This window comes from Salmo salar, chromosome ssa23 (genome assembly GCF_905237065.1).
Source record: "Salmo salar chromosome ssa23, Ssal_v3.1, whole genome shotgun sequence".
In the NCBI taxonomy this organism is placed as follows: domain Eukaryota; kingdom Metazoa; phylum Chordata; class Actinopteri; order Salmoniformes; family Salmonidae; genus Salmo; species Salmo salar.
The window spans coordinates 3,501,009-3,525,707 of record NC_059464.1 but is presented as its reverse complement, the minus strand read 5'-3'; the positions used below and the strand labels follow the sequence as shown (position 1 = coordinate 3,525,707).

At 41.5% G+C, this 24,699-nt stretch overlaps 2 protein-coding genes across 5 annotated transcripts; one reads left to right on the top strand and one right to left on the bottom strand.

The window, feature by feature from the left end:
* Positions 1 to 4,896: 4,896 nt before the first annotated feature.
* On the bottom strand, positions 4,897 to 16,933 carry LOC106583930 (aldehyde dehydrogenase family 16 member A1-like). The gene is made up of 7 exons (XM_014168620.2): positions 16,856 to 16,933; positions 14,150 to 14,274; positions 13,671 to 13,755; positions 13,239 to 13,271; positions 6,431 to 6,565; positions 6,174 to 6,299; positions 4,897 to 6,035 (listed from the first exon to the last, which is right to left on the bottom strand). Exons 1-7 carry the CDS (start codon positions 16,931 to 16,933, stop codon positions 5,868 to 5,870), a joined length of 750 nt encoding a protein of 249 aa, XP_014024095.1. The 3' UTR covers positions 4,897 to 5,867.
* On the top strand, positions 16,880 to 23,103 carry LOC106583949 (apoptosis regulator BAX). Of its 4 annotated transcripts, none has more exons than XM_014168656.2 (6): positions 16,880 to 17,181; positions 17,331 to 17,361; positions 19,600 to 19,767; positions 20,377 to 20,521; positions 20,616 to 20,720; positions 20,986 to 23,103. In XM_014168656.2, exons 1-6 carry the CDS (start codon positions 17,160 to 17,162, stop codon positions 21,127 to 21,129), a joined length of 615 nt encoding a protein of 204 aa, XP_014024131.1. In that variant the 5' UTR covers positions 16,880 to 17,159; the 3' UTR covers positions 21,130 to 23,103. The 4 variants fall into 4 exon arrangements, with proteins under 4 accessions (XP_014024131.1, XP_014024132.1, XP_045561840.1 ...); XM_014168657.2 differs by having other exon boundaries at positions 16,881 to 17,181; positions 20,383 to 20,521; XM_045705884.1 differs by having other exon boundaries at positions 16,884 to 17,189.
* The last annotated feature ends 1,596 nt before the right edge of the window (positions 23,104 to 24,699 follow it).

Sequence of the window (24,699 nt, the reverse complement as noted above, 5' to 3'; positions counted from 1 at the left end):
CTGATTGGTGGAGTGCTGCAGAGATGGTTGTCTTTCTGGAAGGTTCTCCCATCTTCACAGCGGAACTCTGTCAGAGTGACCATCAGGTTCTTGGTATCTCCCTGACCAAGGCCCTTGTCCCCCGATTGCTCCGTTTGGCTGGGCGGCCAGCTCTAGGAAGCGTCTTGGTGGTTCCAAACTTCTTCCATTTAAGAATTTGAGACGCCACTGTGTTCTTGGGGACCTTAAATTCTGCGGATTTGTTTGTTGTTGGTACCCTTCCCCAGATCTATGCCGACACAATCCTGCCTCGGAGCTCTACAAACAATTCCTTTGACCTCATGGCTTGTCAACTGTGGAACCTTATATAGACAGGTGTGTTCCTTTCCAAATAATGTCCAATCAATTGAATTTACCACAGGTGGACTCCAAGTTGTAGAAACATCTCAAGGATGATCAATGGAAACAGGATGCACCTGAGCTCAAATTCGAGTCTCAAAAGGGTCTGAATACTTATGTAAATCTTTTTTTAAATTTGTAATACATTTGTAAAAATGGGGTATTGTCATTATGGGGTATTGTGTGTAGACTGATCATTTTAGAATAAGGCTGTAACATAAAATGTGGAAAACGTCAGGGGGTCTGAATACTTTCTGAAAGCACTAATTGCACACAAGTTACTAAATATAAATGGTTCTTAACTGCACACAAGGCCTAGATTCAATCAGATCAAGTGTTAGTCGGCGATAGCAGAAACCAGCATAGCGGATGTTTAGGCAGTGTCGGAGGTGGAATGTTGCTGGAGCCATCAAATCAGTAGCTGCTCTTGCGATCAATGTTTCGAAGCCACACCTGCCCTACCCGTTAAGTTGAGAACAAGAAAGTGCAGGCTATATAAAAATCTAATTTCTATTACACCTTGATTAGGGTACATTACATTTCACATTCCAGTGTTCAAACTTATAAACATATCATCCACCACAAATGGTGTAGCACACCCCTTGGGCCAACCAGTGCAATTTTGTAAATTACGGATCTCTATGGCAAGACGCAATCAATCAAATGCATTTATAAAGCCCTATTTACATCAGCAGATGTCAAAGTGCTATGCAGAAACCCAGCCTAAAACCCCAAACGGCAAGCAATGCAGAACCACAGTGGCTAGGAAAAACTCCCTAGGAAGGCAGAAACCTAGAGATGAACCAGGTTCTGAGGGGTGGCCAGTCCTCTTCTGGCTGTGCCTGGTGGAGATTATAAGAGTATATGGCCATTAAGGTCAGATTGTTCTTCAAAATGTTCATAGATGACCAGTAGGGTTGTAGAGGGTGCAACAGGTTACTACCTCAGTTGGCTTTTCATAGCCTAGCGAGAGCGAGAGACAGTCCAGAACAAGGCAGCACGTCCGGTGAACAGGTCAGGGTTCCATAGCCGCAGGCAGAACAGTCGAAACTGGAGCAGCAGCACGACCAGATGGACTGGGGACAGCCAGGAGTCATCAGGCCAGCTAGTCCTGAGGCATGGTCCTAGGGCTCAGGTCCTCTGGAAGGGGAGCAGGAGAGAATTAGAGGGATCATACTTAAATTCACACAGGACAACATAAAACAGGAGAATTACACCAGATATAACAGACTGACCCTAGCCCCCCGGCACAGACTATTGCAGCATAGATACTAGAGGCTGAGACAGGAGTGGTCGGGGGACACTGTGGCCCCGTCCGACGATAACCCCAGACAGGGCCAACCAGGCAGGATATAACCCCACCCACTTTGCGAAAGCACAGCCCCCACACCAGTAAAGGGATATCAACAGACCACCAACTTACTACCCTGAGACAAGGCTAAGTAGATGGCTATGAAAATCTCCACCGCACAAGACCGAGGGGGCGCAAAACCAAGTTCAGTCAAAATCAGGCCAGTGGTGTGAGATATCGCATGGGTTAGCTAGACTCATATCCCTGAGCATGTGTGCCAAATTTCATCACTCTGAGTCAAACAGATCAAGAGATACAAAAATGTCTTATAGCACCACAATGTGGTCAATATGAGTTCTTGCATATGTTGAGTCTTGACAGTGTTTGCAACATGTGTACCTAATGTAGTTACAATACGAATATCCTTGACTGATTTATATGCATTTATGTGCCAGACCACGCACACGTGAATATTTATTGGCCAATAGCATCCATGTTGTTTTAGGTACTAATATGGGAAATATTGCAAGAGACCTTTGTCCATAGATGCCACATATCAAGTTTCGTGCAGCTCGGTCATTCGGTGCCAGAAGAGTACCGTTAAGTGTTTGTCCGCCATTTTGAATTTGATAATCTATCAGGATGGACCTTATAGGTCACTGAGGCACATTTGTTTCTTGTGAGGAGATTGATGCATGTACCACATTTTTTCTTGACTTTAGGTCAAATGGGGTGAAGGGCGTGACCTTTGAAATGTGCATTTTCAATCTCCTGTTATAGCGCTACCATCTGGCCAGTGTCATTTTGTAAACGTCGGAGCTCTATTGCAAGACGCATCACTCATACGTTTTGTCAAAATTGGCCAGTGCTGTCAGATATCGCGTGTGACTAATGTACTCCCCGACGAAAACTGATCCACAGTCCCCTCCCTGATTTCATTGTGGAGGACAACAAGGCTACATGGGATTTCTGTTAATGCGACTCCGTGTAGTAAATGGCAATGTCCGCTTTAGTTATGCCAGTTGCACCAACGCAGTTCAACCTCTGACACTGCCAAAACAACTGCTATGCGAATGTCAGCTAAAGAGGATCTGATTAGCTTTAGGGCTCTTCAAACATACATGAAGCTAAACATGCATGATTGCAGTGCCTGAATCACATTTCAATGAACATGGATGGCTAAATAGTAAGCAGGTCCAGATGGAGGCTGAAGATAACTTTATGGCATACCTGACATGGCTAATACTATGATAAAGCAATAGGCCTGGAAATGACCAATGTGGGAGAGGCACTGCCCTTGTAGCATACAAATCTAACAGTAAATGATGCACTATCAGCACAATAATGAAATGTGAGAGAAGGCCATTAGACTAGGGTGTCTGTATGTAGCCTCAGCATTAAGTACATAGAGGATGAGGGCTCAGAAGCCAACAAGCTGTTTTTACCAGATTTCAGAGCCCAACAGGTTTTACATGCCTCGAGAGGAATAGGCCACAATACAATATTATATTCGTTAAAGAATACATACCATATTTCCTTGTTACCGTCACAAAAGGGAAAAGAGTTAAGACATATTGTGCCTCTGTTCTCCTTATAAGCCTTGTTCAACGTTTTTCCCCTTCACAAACAAAACTTCGGCCTCTGGACCAGGACCAACCAAAAGCATAATTGGCAGCAGGGAGTTTCAAACATAAAATGAGGATTTGAGTAGCATTGTGTGGTGTAAGCCACAGAAAGCCAGTAACTGCGTGGCACTTTACAGTAGGGAAATCATTTCTAATCAAAGACACACATACTGAGTCTACCAAATATTAGGAACACCTTCCTAATATTGAGTTGCATCCCAGCCCCCACCCTTTTTACTCTCAGAACAGCCTTATTTCATCGGGGCACTGACTCTACAAGGTGTCAAAGCGTTCCACAGGGATGCTGGCCCATGTTGACTAAACTGTTGTCCTTTGGGTGGTGGACCATTCTTGGTGCACATGGGAAACTGTTGAGTGTGAAAAACTCAGTGTTGCAGTTCTTGACACAAACAGGTGCACCTGGCACCTACTACCATACCCCGTTCAAAGGCACTTACATTTTTTGTCTTGCCCATATGTAAACATTAAAGTGGCATTATTAAAGTGACTAGTGTTACATTTATTAAAGTGGCCAATGATTTCAAGTCTGTATGTAGGCAGCAGCCTCTCTGTGCTAGTGATGGCTGTTTATCAGTCAGATGGCCTTGAGATAGAAGCTGTTTTTCAGTCTCGGTCTCAGCTTTGATGCACCTGTACTGACCTCGCCTTCTGGATGGTAGCGGGGTGAATAGGCAGTGGCTCGGGTGGTTGTTGTCCTTGATGATCATTTTGACCTTCCTGTGACATTGGGTGCTGTAGGTGTCCTGGAGGGCAGGTAGTTTGCCCCCGGTGATGCGTTGTGCAGACTGCACAACCCTCTGGAGAGCCCTGTGGTTGTGGGTGGTGCAGTTGTCGTAACAGGCGTTGATACAGCCTGACAGGACGCTCTCAATTGTGCATCTGTAAAAGTTTGAGGGTTTTAGGTGACAATCCACATTTCTTCAGCCTCCTGAGGTTGAAGAGGCGCTGTCTGTGAGGACCATTTCAGTTTGTCCGTGATGTGTACGCCGAGGAACTTAAAACTTTCCACCTTCTCCACTGCCATCTCATCGATGTGGATAGGAGGGTGCTCCCTCTGCTGTTTCCTGAAGTCCACAATCATCTCCTTAGTTTTGTTGACATTGAGTGAGGTTATTTTCCTGACATCACACTCAGAGCCCTTACCTCCTCCCTGTAGGCTGTCTCGCCGTTGTTGGTAATCAAGCCTACTACTGTTGTGTCGTCTGCAAACTTGATGATTTGAGTTGGAGGTGTGCATGGGTGAAGAGGGAGTACAGGAGGGGGCTGAGCACGCACCCTTGTGGGGCCCCAGTGTTGAGGATCAGCATAGTGGAGATGTTGTTTCCTACCTTCACCACCTGTGGGCGGCCCGTCAGGAAGTCCAGGACCCAATTGCACAGGAAGGGGTTGAGACCCAAGGCCTAAAGCTTAATGATGAGCTTGGAGGGTACAATTGAGGGAGTAAAACACACACACACGTCTTCGTGACCTCCTGCAAGTTACACGCATGCCAGTAATACAACCACTTCCTCAAAAAGCAATCTCATGACCAGCCCTCATGAACTAAGATAGCCTACTCCTTAAAAACGAGAGCACAATATATATTTCATGAGGTGATTATCTTTTTATTATGGCTTTTGAACGTCATAACTACATTAATGTATTATGTTTTTATCATATATTTCAAAGTGTCTGATTGGACATAAATTAAGACAAATGGGTCAGGGCTCCCTATGGAACGATTGAAGATCCCACAAAAGGAATGTCTACTTTTGTGTTTGGAACACTACTACAGTTTAACATAATTCGGTACTAATAATCTAAAATTGGTACAGCTGTATTTACTTCTCATGGGGGACAGAAATCTAATTTTTTTCTCAATCTAAGCCCCCTATTGATATAACACACAGTAAGGCAAAATTATGAAGGTATTGTTGGCTGACTAAAGCTGGCTTCCTGTAGAGAATGCATCACCGCCAGTGCTATTAAGGCATCAGACCAGGCATAGGAGTGATGGAGGTATAAGTCAGTGATCCATAAAGGATATAACCGTTTATAACACCTCTCAGTGTTATTTACCACCGAGTCATCGGCCTACTGATGGGAGAAAACCACTGGAACATCCTTGAAGGTTTTATAGTCATCATGATCTTCTGGCTCAGTTGGTAGAGCATGGAGTTTGCAACGCCAGCATGGTGCGTGCAACGCCAGGGTTTGTGGGTTCGATTCCCACGGGGGCCAGTACAAAAAAATAAAAAATAAATGCATGAAATGAAATGTATGCATTCACTACTGTAAGTCGCTCTGGATAAGAGCGTCTGCTAAATGGCAAAATGTAAATGTAATGTAAAATGTTTTATATGGTTTGTAGTAAATTCCCAAATCACCCGTCTGTCAAATGCATTACATAAAATCATTCCCAGTTTACGACTATGAATGACCCTTACAACCCCCCCCCTCCACTTAAAATACATGTTATTGTTTTAATACACTAAATCTCTCCCTCTACTGTCCCCCCTGCCTCTTTCTCTCTCACCTATGTCTCTTTCCCTCCCATTTCTCCCCCTCTCTCTCTAAGCAGTGGGGATCCAGACACTCTTCCACTGGACGGCCTGTCTCCACATCTCCTCCAGGAGTGAGGGATGAGGCTGGGCCCAGTCTCTCCCTCCATCCTCCTCCTGGCAGTGGAGCCACAGGCTTTTCAGAGGGCTGGAACACATGTGCTTAAGGAACTGGCAACCCTGTGTGTGTTTGTGTGCGTGTGTGTGAGAGAGAGACAACGATAGATTAACATTAAACACAGCTCATTTACATACTCTACTGGAATACAATTAAGTGCTATTTGTTGGTGTGTGAGAGTATACATGGGTCAAACACACCTTCATACTCCCCCAGTACCATATGGCCTTGATAACACTGTGATTGGCTAGAGCCTGGGTCAGCTGATCTCTGCCACCAGTTATAATGCTGACCACGCCTCCTGGAAGACCTGAGGACTGGAGAACCTAGAGAGACAGGGAACAGATGTGTTTGGGGTAAAATACATGCACACACACCCCCAACAGCATACACAAGCAAGCGTGTGCACACAAGTACACAGTTGAATCAAAATGTCAGGGGGCAGAACAGAACTCACCTGGATGAACTCTAGAGCAGGCAGCGGGTACTTTGGACTGGGCACCATGATGACTGGGGAGGAGTCAGGGAGAACCACACCCACCACTCCTAGAGCCTCAGGGATGGACAGAGCTGAACCGGACTGCGGGACGGGCTAGAGAAAAGGAGATTAGAGAAGAGACACTTTATATTCAGTATGATCGCCTGAAGTGGAGAGGCTTTGTTGGTGCCCTGTGTGCTATCCAGAGCGTTGGGTGCCTGAGTAAGTGTTAAATATTGTTGGATTCTGTGTTAAAATTGGAACATTGCTATCTTAGAGAGGGGGGTGAGAGAGACTGGTTTTTACATCAGAAGTTAATGGTTATCTGCAGGTGCCAGATGGCTTTGGAATGTGCTGGATAGATCACAGGATTGCTATAGGTGATACGGGTGGAGATCTTTGGATTAGACATCAAGGGGGTTGAGGTCAGGTCAGGCCAGATCTCCTTAAGGGAGAAGGAATGGTTTATTACCCCATCACTTCGTCTTTCTGTCGAACCATACAAGATGTAAGCAGGAGTGCCTAAATTGGAGTATATATATATATATATATATATACATACATACACACACACACAGTTGAAGTCGGAAGTTTACATACACTTAGGTCAGTCATTAAAACTCGTTTTTCAACCACTCCACAAATTTCTTGTTAACAAACTATAGTTTGGCAAGTCGGTTAGGACATCTACTTTGTGCATGACACACGTAATTTTTCCAGCAATTGTTTACAGACAGATTATTTAATTTGTAATTCACTGTATCACAATTCCAGTGGGTAAGAAGTTTACATACACTAACTTGACTGTGCCTTTAAAACAGCATGGAAAATTCCCAAATATGATGTCATGGATTTAGAACCTTCTGAAAGGCTAATTGACATCATTTGAGTCATTTGGAGGTGTATCTGTGGATGTATTTCAAGGCCTACCTTCAAACTCAGTGCCTCTTTGCTTGACATCATGGGAAAATCAAAAGAAATCAGCCAAGAGCTCAACAACAAAAAAATTGCAGACCACAAGTCTGGTTCACGCTTGGGAGCAATTTCCAAACGCCTAAAGGTACCACGTTCATCTGTACAAACAATAGTATGCAAGAATAAACACCATGGGACCACGCGGCCATCATTCTGCTCAGGAATGAGACACGTTCTGTCTCCTAGAGATGAACGTACTTTTGTGCGAAAAGTGCAAATCAATCCCAGAACAACAGCAAAGGACCTTGTGAAGATGCTGGAGGAAACCGGTACAAAAGTATCTATATCCACAGTAAAACAAGTCCAATATCGACATAACCTGAAAGGCCGCTCAGCAAGGAAGAAGCCACTGCTCCAAAAATGCCATAAAAAAGCCAGACTACTGTTTGCAACTGCACATGGGGACAAAGACCGTACTTTTTGGAGAAATTACCTTTGGTCTGATGAAACAAAAACTAAACTGTTTGGCCATAATGACCATCGTTATGTTTGGAGGAAAAAGGGGAGGCTTGTGTCATGACGTTGCCCTCTGGGATTTCTATGCACCATCCCCCGACCTCTATACTTCTGACACAAGGCTGTGTGAAGGCGGTCGTAAAATTCCAAACGAGAATGTCCTGCCTCATGGCTCCAGTATAAAGAGACAGAGTGTTTTTATGGAGAGAACAAAGGATTCTTCCACCTCACAGAATTGGAGAACCGAACAACATTTATGTTCTGGAGAAGGTATAAAAGATCGGTGAAGAATCCAGCTACGAACTGGTCCGCTTGGTACAATTTTGTGAGGCTCATTAGAGACAATATGGCCATATTACCATACTAAGGTTATATACTAGCCTCAGCGATGAGACTTACATCGAATGGTTGTATAAAATGATTTAATAAGATTAAAGCTATATGGAATATGTTGAGATGCTATGTACTGATGTTAATGTGAGAGAATTGTATTTCTGTACAAAGCTCAATTCAGTCATCGGCACGCCCCCGGGACACTGACAGGACAAGGCGTCATGTGACAGCCTTTTCTATGTTCAGTATAAAACCCCCACCCAGAATTTCTTTCTTTAGACCAGCTTACCTCAGAAGAGAGAGCCAAGGTTTGACCATGCATTCCTCTACTGAACTTTGACCATACCACGTGGTTAAACATTTAGACTATCGATACCGACAGAATAATAACAAGTCTTTGATATTAATTACTAGTCTGCAGCTAGAAATTCGGTGTCATTGAACGTGAAGACCGACGAAACATCCATTCTATAACGACATTAATGAATGTCGCTTTGAAAGATCCATTCTAACCGAGAGAGAGAGAGAGAGAGAGAGAGAGGATGAAACTCTCCAACAAGGATCCCGACGACACACTGAGCGTAAATATATATTGATTGCAATTGTTCCCGAATGAGTGAGCGTTCATGTGCAAAGGATTAGCATATCAATTGTTAATATTTATCAACTCTGTTGTGCCTTCTCCGCTGCCCCCAACCCCCTTGTTTGTTTAACATGCCACCATGCCGGTTTAGCCCACTAGGTCACATTACCATTTCTTTGTAACGATAACTACTGTTTGTATGCTTTCTGTGAATTACTTAGTTTAGTAAATACATGATTTTAAGACAATTGATGTATGGATGACTTAGTGAAGACTGGGTTCGTGCAGATAACAATTTACGACGTTTGGAATGAGACTGACAAGGTAAAGAATACACCATTTAAACCAGAAGATAATCAGTCAGATACTATAATATAATGTTATAATATAGGAAAGTTATATTAGGAAAATTATAATTTTAATCTGAATATTGTCCTTGGTGCCCCGATCTCCTAGTTAATTACAGTTAAACGATGAATCAGTTTAATCGCGTAATAATAATTACAGGGAGTTATTTGATAAACATGTCTTCAGTTTAATGGTGCCCCAAAGACATGACACTTGCAAGCCAAAGAACACCATCCCAAACGTGAAGCACGGGGGTGGCAGCATTCATGTTGTGGGGGTGCTTTGCTGCAGGAGGGACTGGTGATCTTCACAAAATACTTGGCATCACGAGGGAGGAAAATTATGTGGATATATTGAAACAACATCTCAAGACTTCAGTCAGGAAGTTAAAGCTTGGTCGCAAGTGGGTCTTCCAAATGGACAATGACCCCAAGCATACTTCCAAAGTTGTGACAAAATGGCTTAAGGACAACAAAGTCAAGGGATTGGAGTGGCCATCACAAAGCCCTGACCTCAATCGCATAGAAAATTTGTGGTCAGAACTGAAAAAGCATGAGCGAGCAAGGAGGCCCACAAACCTGACTCAGTTACTCCAGCTCTGTCAGGAGGAATGGGCCAAAATTCACCCAACTTATCGTGGGAAGCTTGTGGAAGGCTACCCGAAACGTTTGACCCAAGTTAAACAATTTGAAGGCAATGCTTCCAAATACTAATTGAATGTATGTAAACTTCTGACCCACTGGGAATGTGATGAAAGAAATAAAAGCTGAAATAAATTATTCTCTCTCCTATTATTCTGACATTTCACATTCTTAAAATAAAGAGGTGATCCTAACTGACCTAAGACAGGGAATCTTAACTAGGTTTAAATGTCAGGAATTGTGAAAAACTGAGTTTAAATGTATTTGGCTAAGGTGTATGTAAACTTCTGACTTCAACTGTGTGTGTGATAGATAGATATATACAGTGGGGGAAAAAAGTATTTGATCCCCTGCTGATTTTGTACATTTGCCCACTTACAAAGAAATGATCAGTCTATAATTTTAATGGTAGGTTTATTTGATCCGTGAGAGACAGAATGACAACAAAAAAATCCAGAAAAACACGTCAAAAATGTTATAAAATTATTTGCATTTTAATGAGGGAAATAAGTATTTGACCCCTCTGCAAAACATGACTTAGTACTTGGTGGCAAAACCCTTGTTGGCAATCACAGAGGTCAGACATTTCTTGTAGTTGGCCACCAGGTTTGCACACATCTCAGGAGGGATTTTGTCCCACTCCTCTTTGCAGTTCTTCTCCAAGTCATTAAGGTTTTGAGGCTGACGTTTGGCAACTCGAACCTTGAGCTCCCTCCACAGATTTTCTATGGGATTAAGGTCTGGAGACTGGCTAGGCCACTCCAGGACCTTAATGTGCTTCTTCTTGAGCCACTCCTTTGTTGCTTTGGCCGTGTGTTTGGGGTCATTGTCATACTGGAATACCCATCCACGACCCATTTTCAATGCCCTGGCTGAGGGAAGGATGTTCTCACCCAAGATTTGACGGTACATGGCCACATCCATCATCCCTTTGATGCGGTGAAGTTGTCCTGTCCCCTTAGCAGAAAAACACCCCCAAAGCATAATGTTTCCACCTCCATGTTTGACAGTGGAGATGGTGTTCTTGGGGTCATAGGCAGCATTCCTCCTCCTCCAAACACGACGAGTTGAGTTGATGCCAAAGAGCTCCATTTTGGTCTCATCTGACCACAACACTTTCACCCAGTTGTCCTCTGAGTCATTCAGATGTTCATTGGCAAACTTCAGACGGGCATGTATATGTATTCTTGAGCAGGGGGACCTTGCGGGCGCTGCAGGATTTCAGTCTTTCACGGCGTAGTGTGTTACCAATTGTTTTCTTGGTGACAATGGTCCCAGCTGCCTTGAGATCATTGACAAGATCCTCCCGTGTAGTTCTGGGCTGATTCCTCACCATTCTCATTATCATTGCAACCCCACGAGGTGAGATCTTGCATGGAGCCCCAGGCCGAGGGATATTGACAGTTCTTTTGTGTTTCTTCCATTTGTGAATAATCACACCAAATGTTGTCACCTTCTCACCAAGCTGCTTGGCGATGGTCTTGTAGCCCATTCCAGCCTTGTGTAGGTCTACAATCTTGTCCCTGACATCCTTGGAGAGCTCTTTGGTCTTGGCCATGGTGGAGAGTTTGGAATCTGATTGATTGATTGCTTCTGTGGACAGGTGTCTTTTTTTACAGGTAACAATCTGCGGTTAGGAGCACTCCCTTTAAGAGTGTGCTCCTAATCTCAGCTCGTTACCTGTATAAAAGACACCTGGGAGCCAGAAATCTTTCTGATTGAGAGGGGGTCAAATACTTATTTCCCTCATTAAAATGCAAATCAATTTATAACATTTTTGACATGCGTTTTTCTGGATATTTTTGTTGTTATTCTGTCTCTCACTGTTCAAATAAACCTACCATTAAAATTATAGACTGATCCTTTCTTTATCAGTGGGCAAACGTACAAAATCATAATATTGCCTGCTAATATGAATTTCTTAACTAAATATGCAGGTTTAAAAAAATACACTTGTGTATTGATTTTAAGAAAGGCATTGCTGTTTATGGTTAGGTACATTGGTGCAACGGTTGTACGTTTTTTCGCAAATGCGCTTTGTTAAATCATCACCAGTTTGGCGAAGTTTAAGTAGGCTGTGATTCGATGATAAATGAAACAGGAACCGCATTGATTATATGCAACACAGGACAAGCTAGTTAAACTAGTAATATCGTCAACCATGTGTAGTTAACTAGTGATTATGTTATGATTGATTGTTTTTTTATAAGATAAGTTTAATGCTAGCTAGCAACTTACCTTGGCTCCTTGCATCCACAAGGTCCTTTTGATGCTGCACTCGCGTAACAGGTGGTCAGCCTGCCACACAGTCTCCTCATGGATTGCAATGTAATCGGCCATAATCGGCGTCCAAACATTACCGATTGTTATGAAAACTTGAAATCGGCCCTAATTAAATCGGCCATGCCGATCAATCGGTCAACCTCTACTTGAGACAACTGAGACATGGATTGTATGTGTGTGCCATTGAGGGTGAATGGGCAAGACCAAAAAATGTAAGTGCCTTTGAACAGGGTATGGTAGTAGGTGCCAGGCACACCGGTTTGTGTCAAGAACTGCAACGCTGCTGGGGAACCACGCTCAGTTTCCCGTGGTTCACCACCCAAAGGATATCCAGCCAACTCAACACAACTGTGGGAAAGCATTGGAGTCAACATGGGCCAGCATCCCTGTGGAACGCTTTCCACACCTTGTCCATGCCCCGATGAATTGAGGCTGTTCTGAGGGCAATAGGGGATTCAACTCAATAGTAGGAAGGTGTTCCTAATGTTTGGTATACTCAGTGAAAATCACACACAGAGAACCAGACTGAAATGCATTTTCTTTTCAAACTCCTTTCACACCAGTCTTTTCGAAGGAAGAGATGAGAGAAGGAAGGCATGTATATGTGATAGTCCATACTGTACAGAGCCCAGAGTAAGATTAATGGTCCACTAAATGTACTCCGTAACCATCTTCAACACACCTCAGAGGGCTCTGCAAAGAGATTGTGGTGCTTGCCAGTATTAAAGGGAAAGGGGGACACCTAGTGTGTTGCACAACTGAATGCATTCACCCGAAATGTATCTTTCGCATTTAACCCAACCCCTCTGAATCAGAGAGGTGCGGGGGTCGGAGACCAACAGACAAAGCTAGATGACCATTAAACACAGCTCACTTACATACTCTACAGGAATACAATTAAGTTATATTTGTTGGTGTGTGTCCCCGATATGAAGGGGTCAAACGGGGGTCAAACACACCTCCATACTGCCCCAGTACCATATGGCCTTGACGACACTGTCGGTGACATTTGGTCGATAAAAATCCAGCCTAGAGCAGAGCTTACCTAGGTTGGACTTTAATGGCTGCCTCCACGGCGTTGCGAACGTCTTTCCTCTCCCCGTCAGGACAGTTCCCCCTGGTGCCAGGACACACACACTGCTGCCAGACTCAGACTTACACTGCTTACCCCCCCTCCCACATACTGCAGGAACGAGGGGTACTGAAGGAGAGATAGAAACAAGAGGGGGGGAATGAGATAATGAACCTTACAAGTGACTGAATAAGTACAAAAGCATATTTAAAAGAAGTCAAGACACACACACACCTGGATAAATTAGATCCCTCTGGAATGATGGCTGGTGATGCCGCCGTTCCAAACTTGGAGTAGTCAACAAAGGCTGGAGAGGAGCGGAGGAGAGGAGGAAGGTCAGAGAAACTGGAACAGAAATAGAAAATTATAATTTAGGAGACACTCAGATATAAAGCAACCCTGTCTACAAACAACCTATAGCCCGACACCCTAGAAGGCATGTGTGAAGATCTGAAAAGATTGGATAATTACAAGCATTATCAAAAAAATTCCCTCTGGACAGGGACAGAAAATGGCTATTGTCCATACCTCCTTCCCTCCATCGATGCAGTTGCCACTCTCCTTGTGGCCAGAGAGAGGCAGGGAAGGGTCCATAACAGAGTGGGAGTTTACACTGAACCAACAGACAGGCTGGGGAGAGAGGTCGAGGAAGGGTTAATAAGATGCGAGTGTGTTATATCTCATAGTCCATTATTCATCCGGTGGGTTCTGGGTGATAGGAATTATAAATCTAATGCAGAGAGGATACACCACACAAAATGTTTTCAACCGTGGTGATTTGAGATTAATATTGGGAGATCAAGATAGTGTGTGTGTAAGTAAGTATGGGTGCATTTGTGTGCGTGTGTGTCCTGTACCTCTTCGCAGCCTCCAGGGCCAGAGTTAGGTCTTCAGTCCAGAGAGAGGCAGCGGTTCCCTGTCAAGACAAGACAGACAGTTGGATAGAGAAGTGTTTCATTCGTGTGAGTGTGGTTTGGTCATAAATAGTATGGTGTGGTCCTCCTTACCCAGAGTGACGCCCTCCCCGTGGCTCCTGAAGGAGAGGAGGGGTAGCAGAGGGCCGGGGGATGGGGTCACCACACAGGTGCAGGAGGGGGCTACTCCACACAGCACCGTGTGAGGATAGGTAGTACTGGAGGAGGGTGGGGGACACAGCTGGATCAGCTGATACAAGCATTTATTGAAAAAAGGTACTTTTTATTAATTGTGCTCAACACCATATCTAACAAAATGGTGGTACAAACAAAGAAAATGCAACTGACAAAAATAAAGAGAAAATAGTCCATATAGTGAAGAGATGGAATTCCGAGAAGCAGTATTTGGAACTTGCATTGGCTTTACTGCCTTCAGGTCTTTTAGAAATGTTATGATTATTTTGCACACTGCAGTGCAAAATGCCTATATGGTATAGTGACTGATGCCCCCCACCTGTACTAAGGGCTATACGCTATGAAAGTGACACGTCATTTACCAGGAAGTAGCCTTGTAGTTTACTAAATGCTGTAGGCTTTTTGAATGGTCTTCAAGTCAAATATTTCATAAAAGGCATCTGGAGAAGTTCCTCCACAAACACGAATTGTATATCTTAAAATGACCGCGTTTTCACATGTTATGATATAATCGTCAAGCCCATAAAGTAACGAGGAAGGGGCGGTTACTTTCACAGGTTATTGTTTGCACATTGAGTGTACAAAACATTAGGAACACCGGCACTTTCCATGACAGACTGACCATGCGAAAGCTATGATCCCTTATTGATGTCACCTGTTAAATCCACTTCAATCAGAGGAAGAGAAAATAAGAGGAAGAGACAAGTTAAAGAAGCATTTTTCAGTCAAGTCTTAATTTTTAATCCCAGCCCCCATCCCCGCAGGAGGCCTTTTGCCAGGCCGTCATTGTAAATAAGAATTGGTTCTTAACTGAATTGCCTAGTTAAATAAAGGTTCAATAAAAAAAATTAAGAAAATAAATGCAAGTGCTTGGTGAGTTCAACATGTCGACTCCCCTGACTGCAGTCTCTCTTCTGGCCTGGCTGATGTCCTGGACAGCTTTGGACTCCAACAGCATGTGGACTTTTCCACCCACAACAACAACCATACACTGGACCTGGTCTGTATCACAGGCGTGGATGGAATTATGCCAGGCCTGTCCGACCACAAACTCATCACCTTCACCCTAGCTATTCCTATGCCCAAGAAACACTCTATTCAGTTTAGGAGTCTTAAAACTATAAAACACAGGCCATCTTACTGAATCCATCTCTAACCTGCCAGTTACTGACTCTGTGGCTCAATACAACACTGCCTTGGCCTCCATACTTGACGAAGTTGCTCCTTTGAAAACGCGCCTAGTGTCTTTCCCCAAATCTTCTCCCTGGTACACTTACGCTCTCTCAAAGCAACTGGCCGTCGTCTAGAACTGTACATGTGCAGATGTTTGAGCAACATCAGAAAGGCTACAAAAAGGCCTTAAAGCTCAGACATCCTACTACTCCCAACTGATCAGCAACGGCAGTGGAAACTCTTGGGTGCTGTCTTCTACTGTGAGCAAGCTCCTCCAGCCTTAGCCTTCCCAGAACGATGCAATCAATACTTGTGCCTCTTCCAAAGCAAAATTGAAAACATGAATAACACCACCCTGTCCTCTCCAGCCCCTGTAGTTGATCTAGCCAGTCCACTGCTCCCTGAGTGAAGGTTCTCCAACCTTCACCACAAATCACTGCAGCTGATGTAACCAAGCTGGTTAAAACAATGAGGCCCACCACTTGCTCACTTGACCGCATCACCACCTCTCTTGTCAAGACCTGCTTACCTGCACTGGAGGCTTTCTTCACGTTGTTTGTTGGCAACCTTGTACTTTACGAACTTTTTGGAACAGATTCCCGTTGGAACCTAACACAAATTAAACCCACCCACTTTTCACCAGTTCCAAGCACATCCTACAGCACATAATCTAGCAAAATATATAGTTTTGAAATAGAATCTGGACATGTTAGGTGGTTAGCTGTTGAAAGAGTCAGACTGCTGTTCTTTACAGAAGATCCCAACCGACTTGACCCAAGGCGTGTCTGCCTCCTGAGTTAGTTACAGTAATAAAGTTCATATGGTAATAGCCTGCTAACAGAAATCCTATTATCTAAGACATGTTGTAAAGCGTGATGTGAAAGAATTTTTTTATATCATTACATGGCTGATATTCTAACACAATGTTGTTTTATTTCGAGTAAATTCACCTTAAAATGTATTTTGTGTCATACTTACACATATGCAACGAATATGTTTTGTTTTTACCTGAGCAGTAACAGTGCTGGAACTACTCGGTCCGTACTCCATTGATTGAAAGGTATTGTGTTGGTGGTGCTGCCAGCCATGATACAATGTTGCAAGAAGTAACTTTTAACTTGTGTTCATCATCAATATGATACTATGTATCAGCACTGGCTTGCTTGCTCTGTAGTCCATCAGCGTGCTAACCAAAAATAATGCTAGCTAGCTTCGCTAAATCTGTGATCTGAGAGTTCAGATCCCAAAAGAAAAGTTCCCCATGACGAACTGCAACGTGCTGCCGCCTGAAGAAAGGTTGTTCTGCCCTGTCGCGCTAACTCCCCCCACTAGCTTAGTTGCCGCCCTCTCTGCTTTAGCTAGCCGGACAAAAATCAACGAGCTAAGGTAGCTATCAGCTAGCATGTTGTGTATGGTAGTCAGTTTCCACACGGACACATTAGCGTGTGGACCCATATTGACGATGCGCTTGCGCGGATTGTCTGCAGCTCGTCTGCTCTCCGCTTTCATTCGACTGTCCCTTACTGATTTTTTGTGTTTATGGATTCTGCAAATTATCTCAAAGGAATGTGATATTTTCTTAATAGAGATAAAACAGCAGCAACCATTGTCTGTCAAATAGAGCTAGAATAGTTGTATCCTGTTATAAGAGAATAACTACAATTACTATACTGAAGTTTTCTGAAGTTCCAGCTCGCTAGCTAACGTTATCGTTCGGGCTGGGTGTGGACTGCCAATGGCGTGTGTAGAGACATCAGGTAGCTAGGTCTGCCACAATGTAACCAAGTTATCAGTACATTGTTATTGTTAGCTATCAAGATTCTGTTCTATTTGACATTTAGAATTATTTTTATGTTGACTAGACCTAAGCTGATTTTTTTATTTTATTTTTTTATTTCTTCTACAGATGACAGAGTAGGAGAGGTCCTGCTGAAAAGGTGAGTTCACTTTCACAGATACTCAAAACTAACCAAAGATGCATCATATGGACACACCTACACTACCGCTCAAAAGTTTTAGAACGCCTACTCATTCAAAGGTTTTTCTTTATTTTTTACTGTTTTCTACATTGTAGAATAATAGTGAAGACATCAAAACTATGAAATAACACATGGAATCATGTAGTAACCAAAGAAGTGTTAAACAAATCAAAATATATTTTATATTTGAGATTGGAGCAACGTGTACCTAAGCGAATATATGCAACGCAGGACAGGCTAGATAAACTAGTAATATCATCAACCATGTGTAGTTAACTAGTGATTATGATTGATTGATTGTTTTTATAAGTTAAGTTTAATGCTAGCTAGCAACTTACCTTGGCTTCTTACTGCATTTGCGTAACAGTCAGGCTCCTCGTGGAGTGCAATGTAAAGCAGGTGGTTAGAGCGTTGGACTAGTTAACCGTAAGGTTGCAAGATTGAATCCCCGAGCTGACAAGGTAAGAATCTGTCGTTCTGCCCCTGAACAAGGCAGTTAACCCACCGTTCCTAGGCCGTCATTGAAAATAAGAATGTGTTCTTAACTGACTTGCCTAGTTAAATAAAGTTGTAAAAAAAATAAAAAATACCGATTTCCGATTGTTATGAAAACTTGAAATCGGCCCTAATTAATCGGCCATTCCGATTAATCGGTCGACCTCTAATTCACACAGTCTCCTCTGAACAGTTGATGTTGAGATGTGTCTGGTACTTGAACTCTGTGAAGCATTTATTTGGGCTGCAATTTCTGAGGGTGGTAACTCTAATGAACTTATCCTCTGCAGCAGAGGTAACTGGGTCTTCCATTCCTGTGGCGGTCCTCATGAGAGACAGTTTCATCATAGCGCTTGATGGTTTTTGCGACTGCTCTTGAAGAAACTTTCCAAGTTTTTGACATTTTCCAGATTGATTGACCTTCATGTCTTAAAGTAATGATGGACTGTCATTTCTCTTTGCTTATTTGAGCTGTTCTTGCCATAATGTGGACTTTGGTCTTTTACCAAATAGGGCTATCTTCTATATACCCCCCTACCTTGTCACAACACAACTGATTGACTCAAATGCATTAAGAAGGGAATCAATTCCACAAATTAACTTTTAAGAAGGCACACCTGTTAAGGGAAATGTATTCCAGGTGACTACCTCATGAAGCTGGTTGAGAGAATACCAAGAGTTTTCAAAGCCGTCATCAAGGTAAAGGGTGGCTATTTGAAGAATCTCAAATATAAAATATGTTTTGATTTTTGTACCACTTTTTTGGTTACTACATGATTCTATATGTGTTATTTCATAGTTGTAATGTCCACTATTATTCTACAATGTAGAAAATAGTCAAATAAAAAAGGAAAACCCTTGAATGAGTAGGTGTTCTAAAACTTTTGACCGGTAGTGTAGATGTAAACCTGTCTGCTTCCAGTGGTGGGATAAGTACCCAATACCAAGTACCCATACTTTTGTAAAAGTAAAGATACCTTAACAGGAAATGACTCAAGTAAAAGTGAAACTCACCCAGTAAAATACTACTTGAGTAAAAGTCTACAAATATTTGGTTTTAAATGTACTTAAGTATCAAAGTAAATGCATTGCTAAAATGTACTTAAGTATCAAAAGTAAAAGTAGAAATAATTTCAAATTCCTTATATTAAGCAAACCATACGGTACAAATCTTGTGTTTCTTTAAAATATGGATAGCCAGGTGCACACTAACACTCAGACATAATTTATAAACAAAGCATTTGTGTTTAGTGAGTCCACCAGATCAGAGGCAGTAGAGATAGCCATGGATGTTCTCTTGAAAAGTGTGTGAATTGGAGTAAAAAGTACATTTTTTTTCTTTAGGAATGTCGTAAAGTAAAAGTTGTCAAAAATATAAATAGTAAAGTACAGATACCCTAAAAAAACGACTTAAGTAGTACTTTAAATATTTTTACTTAAGTACTTAATACCACTGGCTGCTTCCAACCTCTTGCTTGGATGTGTATGCATGTGTGCACTTTCCATGGGGTTGGGAATTGACAAAAACAGAGAGCAAAAAAAATTAATTCTCTACATTATCAGCTAAGTGCAAGGAAGAAATGAAAACCGTCAGACACCATGTGTCGTGGCAACAGTTGTTTAGTTTTACACACAGTAGGCTACAGCAGGCTATGTGCTCTAAGGAGTGGTTCTGGACCAGAATGCTCTCTCGTCCCCCAGAGTGATGCAGGAGCAGCTGGATGAGGTGTTGTCATCAGAAGTCCCGGTAGTGGTCTCCACAGAAACCCAGGAATTGGAGAGTGAGCAGGAGCAGAAGATGGTGTTACAGCTGGCTGTGATGATACGTACCATCGGAGACGCCTTCAAGGAGAACAGGGAGCTGGACGAGTCAGTTGATATTAGAGCCATTGCTTTGTGTTTTTACAGTACCTGTTAAATTTCTCAAACTGTTATTATGTGAATTCACATTGATGAATTTGATGCATAGACTACCCAGCAAATCGGGAACATTCTCTGAACATTATTGAAGATTCACATTAAGTTTTAGTTAAGGTTTTATCTAACGTTAGCATTTTTTTTCTTCAGAAAATGATTTAAATGAGGTGTCCTTGGAATGTTCTAACATTCATTAAAATGTTATGCACAACATTTGTAATAACCACAACAGAACATTCCCCAAATGTTCTCATTATGTTTCCAGTTAATGTAATAACAAAATCAGACTAAATGTGTTCTGGGGACATTCTTGCAACATCAGGTGAATGTTTTATACAAACATTGTTTAATTATCAGCACAATTGAATATTCTTTGTGTAATGAGAACATTTCCCGCAACCTAACGAATGTTCTGGGATCTTTCACAGAATCAATTTTGGTTTGCTGGGTAGCTAAACAAATATGAATATAGAGTATGCTTGTCTATCTGTGTGCTAGTTTACAATGGTCTAAGTCAGTAGTCTAATTCCTACCCTACCTCCCTCAACCCGCCTGTCCAAGCAACAGTGTGATAGATGGAATGGTGGGGCAAATGACCAGCAAGCCCAGCTACTGGAAGTTGGTAGAAAAGGTATTTGAGGACGGTCAAATCACCTGGGAGAGAATTGCTGTGCTGTTCTACGTAGCAGGGAGGATAGCTGTCAAGGTATTTTATACAGTGTTCTTGTGACTTTGTTATTATTATTGGATGTACAGTACAATCACTGTGTGTATTAAATCACTCTTTTCATCTCTGCTAGGTGGTGATTGCTAACCTCCCCGAGTTAGTGAAGGACATTCTGAAGTGGACTCTGGAGTACTTCAGAGGCAAATTACTGGACTGGATCCAGAAACATGGAGGATGGGTAAGATATGGATACCATCAGAAGCTGTCCCCGAAGTGTTTCCCCTTTGTATTAAAATAAACAGAATGGGCAATATTCTATATTAATATAAACTTGGTCTTGATTGTAGTGTATGATGTGGTATTAACTATTGTTAAAGAAAACTGAACTGGGATTGTCATTGATTTCTCTCTCTTTCTGCCCTTCCTTTCTCCCCCTCTTTCTCTCCTCCCCTCTCTCTCCACATCATTCTTTGTTCCCCCTCTTTAACACGCTCTCTTTCCAGATGAACAGTTTCGCTGAGCTGGCACGTGTACAGGTGGAGAGGATATCCTCTATGAGCGCCCGGTCCTCAGGGCTCATCCTGGTCTTCCTCGGAGGTGTCATAATGGGTAGTGTTATCACCTGGAAACTGGCCAGGAGGACCTGACACACACACACATACACAGTCCCACTCCGGTTCAAACGCAATTGTTTGACATGACATGCAAACGTGTGGGCGTGCACACACACACACAAATACATTTGTTTACCTAGTCTATGTATTATTAGTTACCAAACCTTCTGGTTTACTCCGGATAAATAAGATGACCAGATGCTGCTGGAAGTGGTGTTGGAGAGCCAGTTGGAGGCACTTTTTCCTCTGGTCTAAAAAAAATATATCCCAATGTCCCAGTGCAAAGATTGGGGACATTGCCCTCTGTCGGGTGCCGTCTTTTGGATGGGACGTTAAAACAGGTGTCCTGACTCTCTGTGGTTAATAAAGATCACATGGCACTTATCGTAAGAGTAGGGGTGTTAACCCCGGTGTCCTGGCTAAATTAATCTGGCCCTCATACCATCATCGCCACCTAATCATCCCCAGCTTCTAATTGGCTCATTAATCCCTCTTCCCTGTAACTATTCCCTAGATCGTTGCTGTAAATGAGAATGTGTTCTCAGTCAATTTACCTCAATTTAAATCAAATTAAACTCCTTTTTATCAGTGCCTTCAGAAAGTATTCACACCCCTTGACTTTTTCCAAATTCTGTTGTTACAAAGTGGGATTAAAATGGATTTCATATTTTTTTTTGTCAACGTTCTACACAAAATACTCTTATTACATCTCTGCACTTAGAAAAAGACAGCCATCTGCACTGCTATTTTAGTTTTCAGTTAATCTGATTGATTATTCTCTCATTGATTTCATGTACTTATCTCAGCAATTTGAGGGTTTTCTGTATAGTTATCTAATGTTGGTGTGGCATATTATTCTGTTTTAATGTTACTCTTGAATCACAAAAAATCTTCTTAAATACTATTGTTGCTCACATAACAAAAGGGTTGAATACTTATTGACTCAAGACATTTTTAATTCATTTGTAAAAAAAAATCTAAAAACATAATTCTACTTTGACACAAAATCTCAATGTAATCCATTTTAAATTCAGGCTGTAACTCAAAGGGATGTGAATACGTTCTGAGGGCACTGTATATATTGACCTACAGTAATGAAACCAAAGTGTTGGGGCAGAGCTCAGTACATTTTGTGTCACTACCCTTACGGGAAAAAAACATGAATTTCACGTGTTTAACATGTGATCTTATGGGAAGTTAATGTGACATGTAAAAGCAACATGTGATAATATGAAATTGCACATTTGCAAAATTTCAACATGTGATACCATGAAATACACCTCACAACATTTGAACGTTTTTCACATGTGAAAGTCAAAATTTGATTTTCACATGTGAAACTGCAATTCACATGTGAGGTGAAAACATGTTATTCTCACATGTGAAAGGTGGTGTTAACATGTGAACTCTGTATTGAATACATGTGAACAAATGGTTTCACATGTGAACAACTGACCTCGCATGTGTCACTTTTTGTTTTCAAAGGTGAAAATTTCACTCAACATGTGAACAGTTATTTCACGTGTATATACGATTTCAAATGTGAAAATGTGATTTTTACATGTGAAACTGCAAATAAAATAAAAATGTATGTCATCACATGAAGTGTTCCAAAACCACATGGTTTCAAATGATTTCACATGTGAAATAAAATGTTACATGTGGAAATTTCACATGTGAAATCATGTGGTTTTTCCCGTAAGGGTATATCATCATGTTTGTTGGTATCCTGCTAGATTAGGGTATCTGCCTGAAATGAGAAACCAGTGTAAGCCTAGCAGACAGCCAATCATGTTATGTGATTGTTTTTCTACAGAAAGGTCATATTATTTTTCAATACAATATTTTACAGAAATAACACATGAATACCGATTTGATATTTTTTAAGTTTATGAAAATGTAGGAAAATTGTATTTTGAATAAAAAACATTTGGGATGTTTGACTTGAATGTAATGTATTAAATGTGCCATTTTATTAGGATGAATAAATACATGAGTTGAAGATGATGTTTGTGCTGCAATAATCATGTTTTAACTATAACCCCTAAAAGTCCTCAACATGAGCGTCAGTCAGTAAGCTCCATAATATCAGTCATGATAGTAATTGTTAGCTAGATGTACAAAAAATGCACAGGACACAAATAGAACATTTTGGCATAAGCTTTTAATATTTTTATTGAGTTTTTGATGTTTTCTCTTTGAATTGGATTTGCTTGTTTTTCCAGTTAATTTTGTGGGTTTTTTTTCCTTCATTTTATTATTCTTGTTTTATTTTCCTATCTGCAATGGAGAAGAGTTTTTCAGTTTAATTAGCATTCACTTTCAAACTTTCATACTTTTAATTATAGAACTGTGTTTAAGTCTCTTTTTTCACAAACTTGTTTGTTAAATTATTACTGTTTATTCATCTTTTTTCTTTACACGTTTCAAAAATATAAAAGGTAAATTATAAACATTCCATTGAAATATATTTTATACAGTTCTTGATTCTTTTTTTTCCTGTGTTATGACATTAAAATTGTATCCAGTATCAGTCTTTATAGCATAAACCCCATTCAGTGTTATTGTAGTAACCTTCTCTTCTTCCGTCTCTGTCTTCAGTCTCTTTCTCCCCTGATAGGAAAGTGGCATGGCTGCACCCAGTGCCTTATTCCCTTAGCGGCGATGTAGTCACAACAGTTGGCAGGACCAATAGAAACATTAGCTGCATTGGCGCTAGTAGTGCAATGTTCTTTCAAATGTAAAAATCATAACACAAAACAGCAACAAAAACACAAATCAGACAAAAGAGTATGATGAAGAGTACCAAATGATAAGAAAATAAATAAATGCACCAAATAAGGAAAAATAACAGCTAAAACAACAGATAAAAATGAAAGTAAAGCAATGATATTGACATATCTGTATCTAGAGGGGTAGATTAATAGATAAATAATCTACTGTTATAGACAGAAGAAGTGACAGGCAAAAAAATTATATGTAGAGATGTGCAGATGCAAAAGACAGATGGACATGTAAAAATGTAACAGAATGGACAGATTGGCACTATGCTACTACCAATGCTGAGATATCCCGGACTGTTGTATGTGTATCAGGAAAGATATCGGACTCATGAAACTGAGCCTATTTCACCTCCCAAGTGCAATAAACATAGAAAAATAGCCAGTGTATTTCTACCAATTCAGTCAAGCCACACTGCAGTATACCAAAAATATGACAACCAAAAAAAGTGATATAGATTTTTTTTTTTTTTTAAAGAGTATGTTTCAGTTTGCATATTCCCCCATCCTCTCACCACTGGCTGACAGAGAAAGAGGAAGACAGAGATTGCCGGTGAAAAGATAGTTACTTCATTCTGGCCATTCACAAAGAAGTTACGTCGTCCTTTTTTTCTCCCACGCATGCATTACAATTGAACTTCAAACAATATGTTAGAAAAACACAAGAACAAGGATGCAAAAAAGAGCTTCTTCCTCAAAAATGTGTGGAGGGAGAGAAAGAGAAGGGGATAGGAGACGGGGATGAGAGGGAGGTAGACGTCGGGGAAAGAGAATATATGACAGCGGGGGTTTCTGGCTTTACTCTGCTCCTCTCTTGATATGT

Coding starts and splice junctions, on each gene's coding strand:
- LOC106583930 (XM_014168620.2), bottom strand. CDS start 16,933: ATGAAAGCGGAGAGCAGACGAGCTGCAGACAATCCGCGCAAGCGCATC. Junction 13,756..14,149: donor CGGGGAGGGCGTCACTCTGG/GTAAGGAGGACC, acceptor CTGTTGGTTCAG/TGTAAACTCCCACTCTGTTA. Junction 6,036..6,173: donor GGTACTGGGGGAGTATGAAG/GTGTGTTTGACC, acceptor AAACACACACAG/GGTTGCCAGTTCCTTAAGCA.
- LOC106583949 (XM_014168656.2), top strand. CDS start 17,160: ATGGCGTGTGTAGAGACATCAG. Junction 17,182..17,330: donor GGCGTGTGTAGAGACATCAG/GTAGCTAGGTCT, acceptor TTTCTTCTACAG/ATGACAGAGTAGGAGAGGTC. Junction 20,522..20,615: donor CAGGGAGGATAGCTGTCAAG/GTATTTTATACA, acceptor CATCTCTGCTAG/GTGGTGATTGCTAACCTCCC.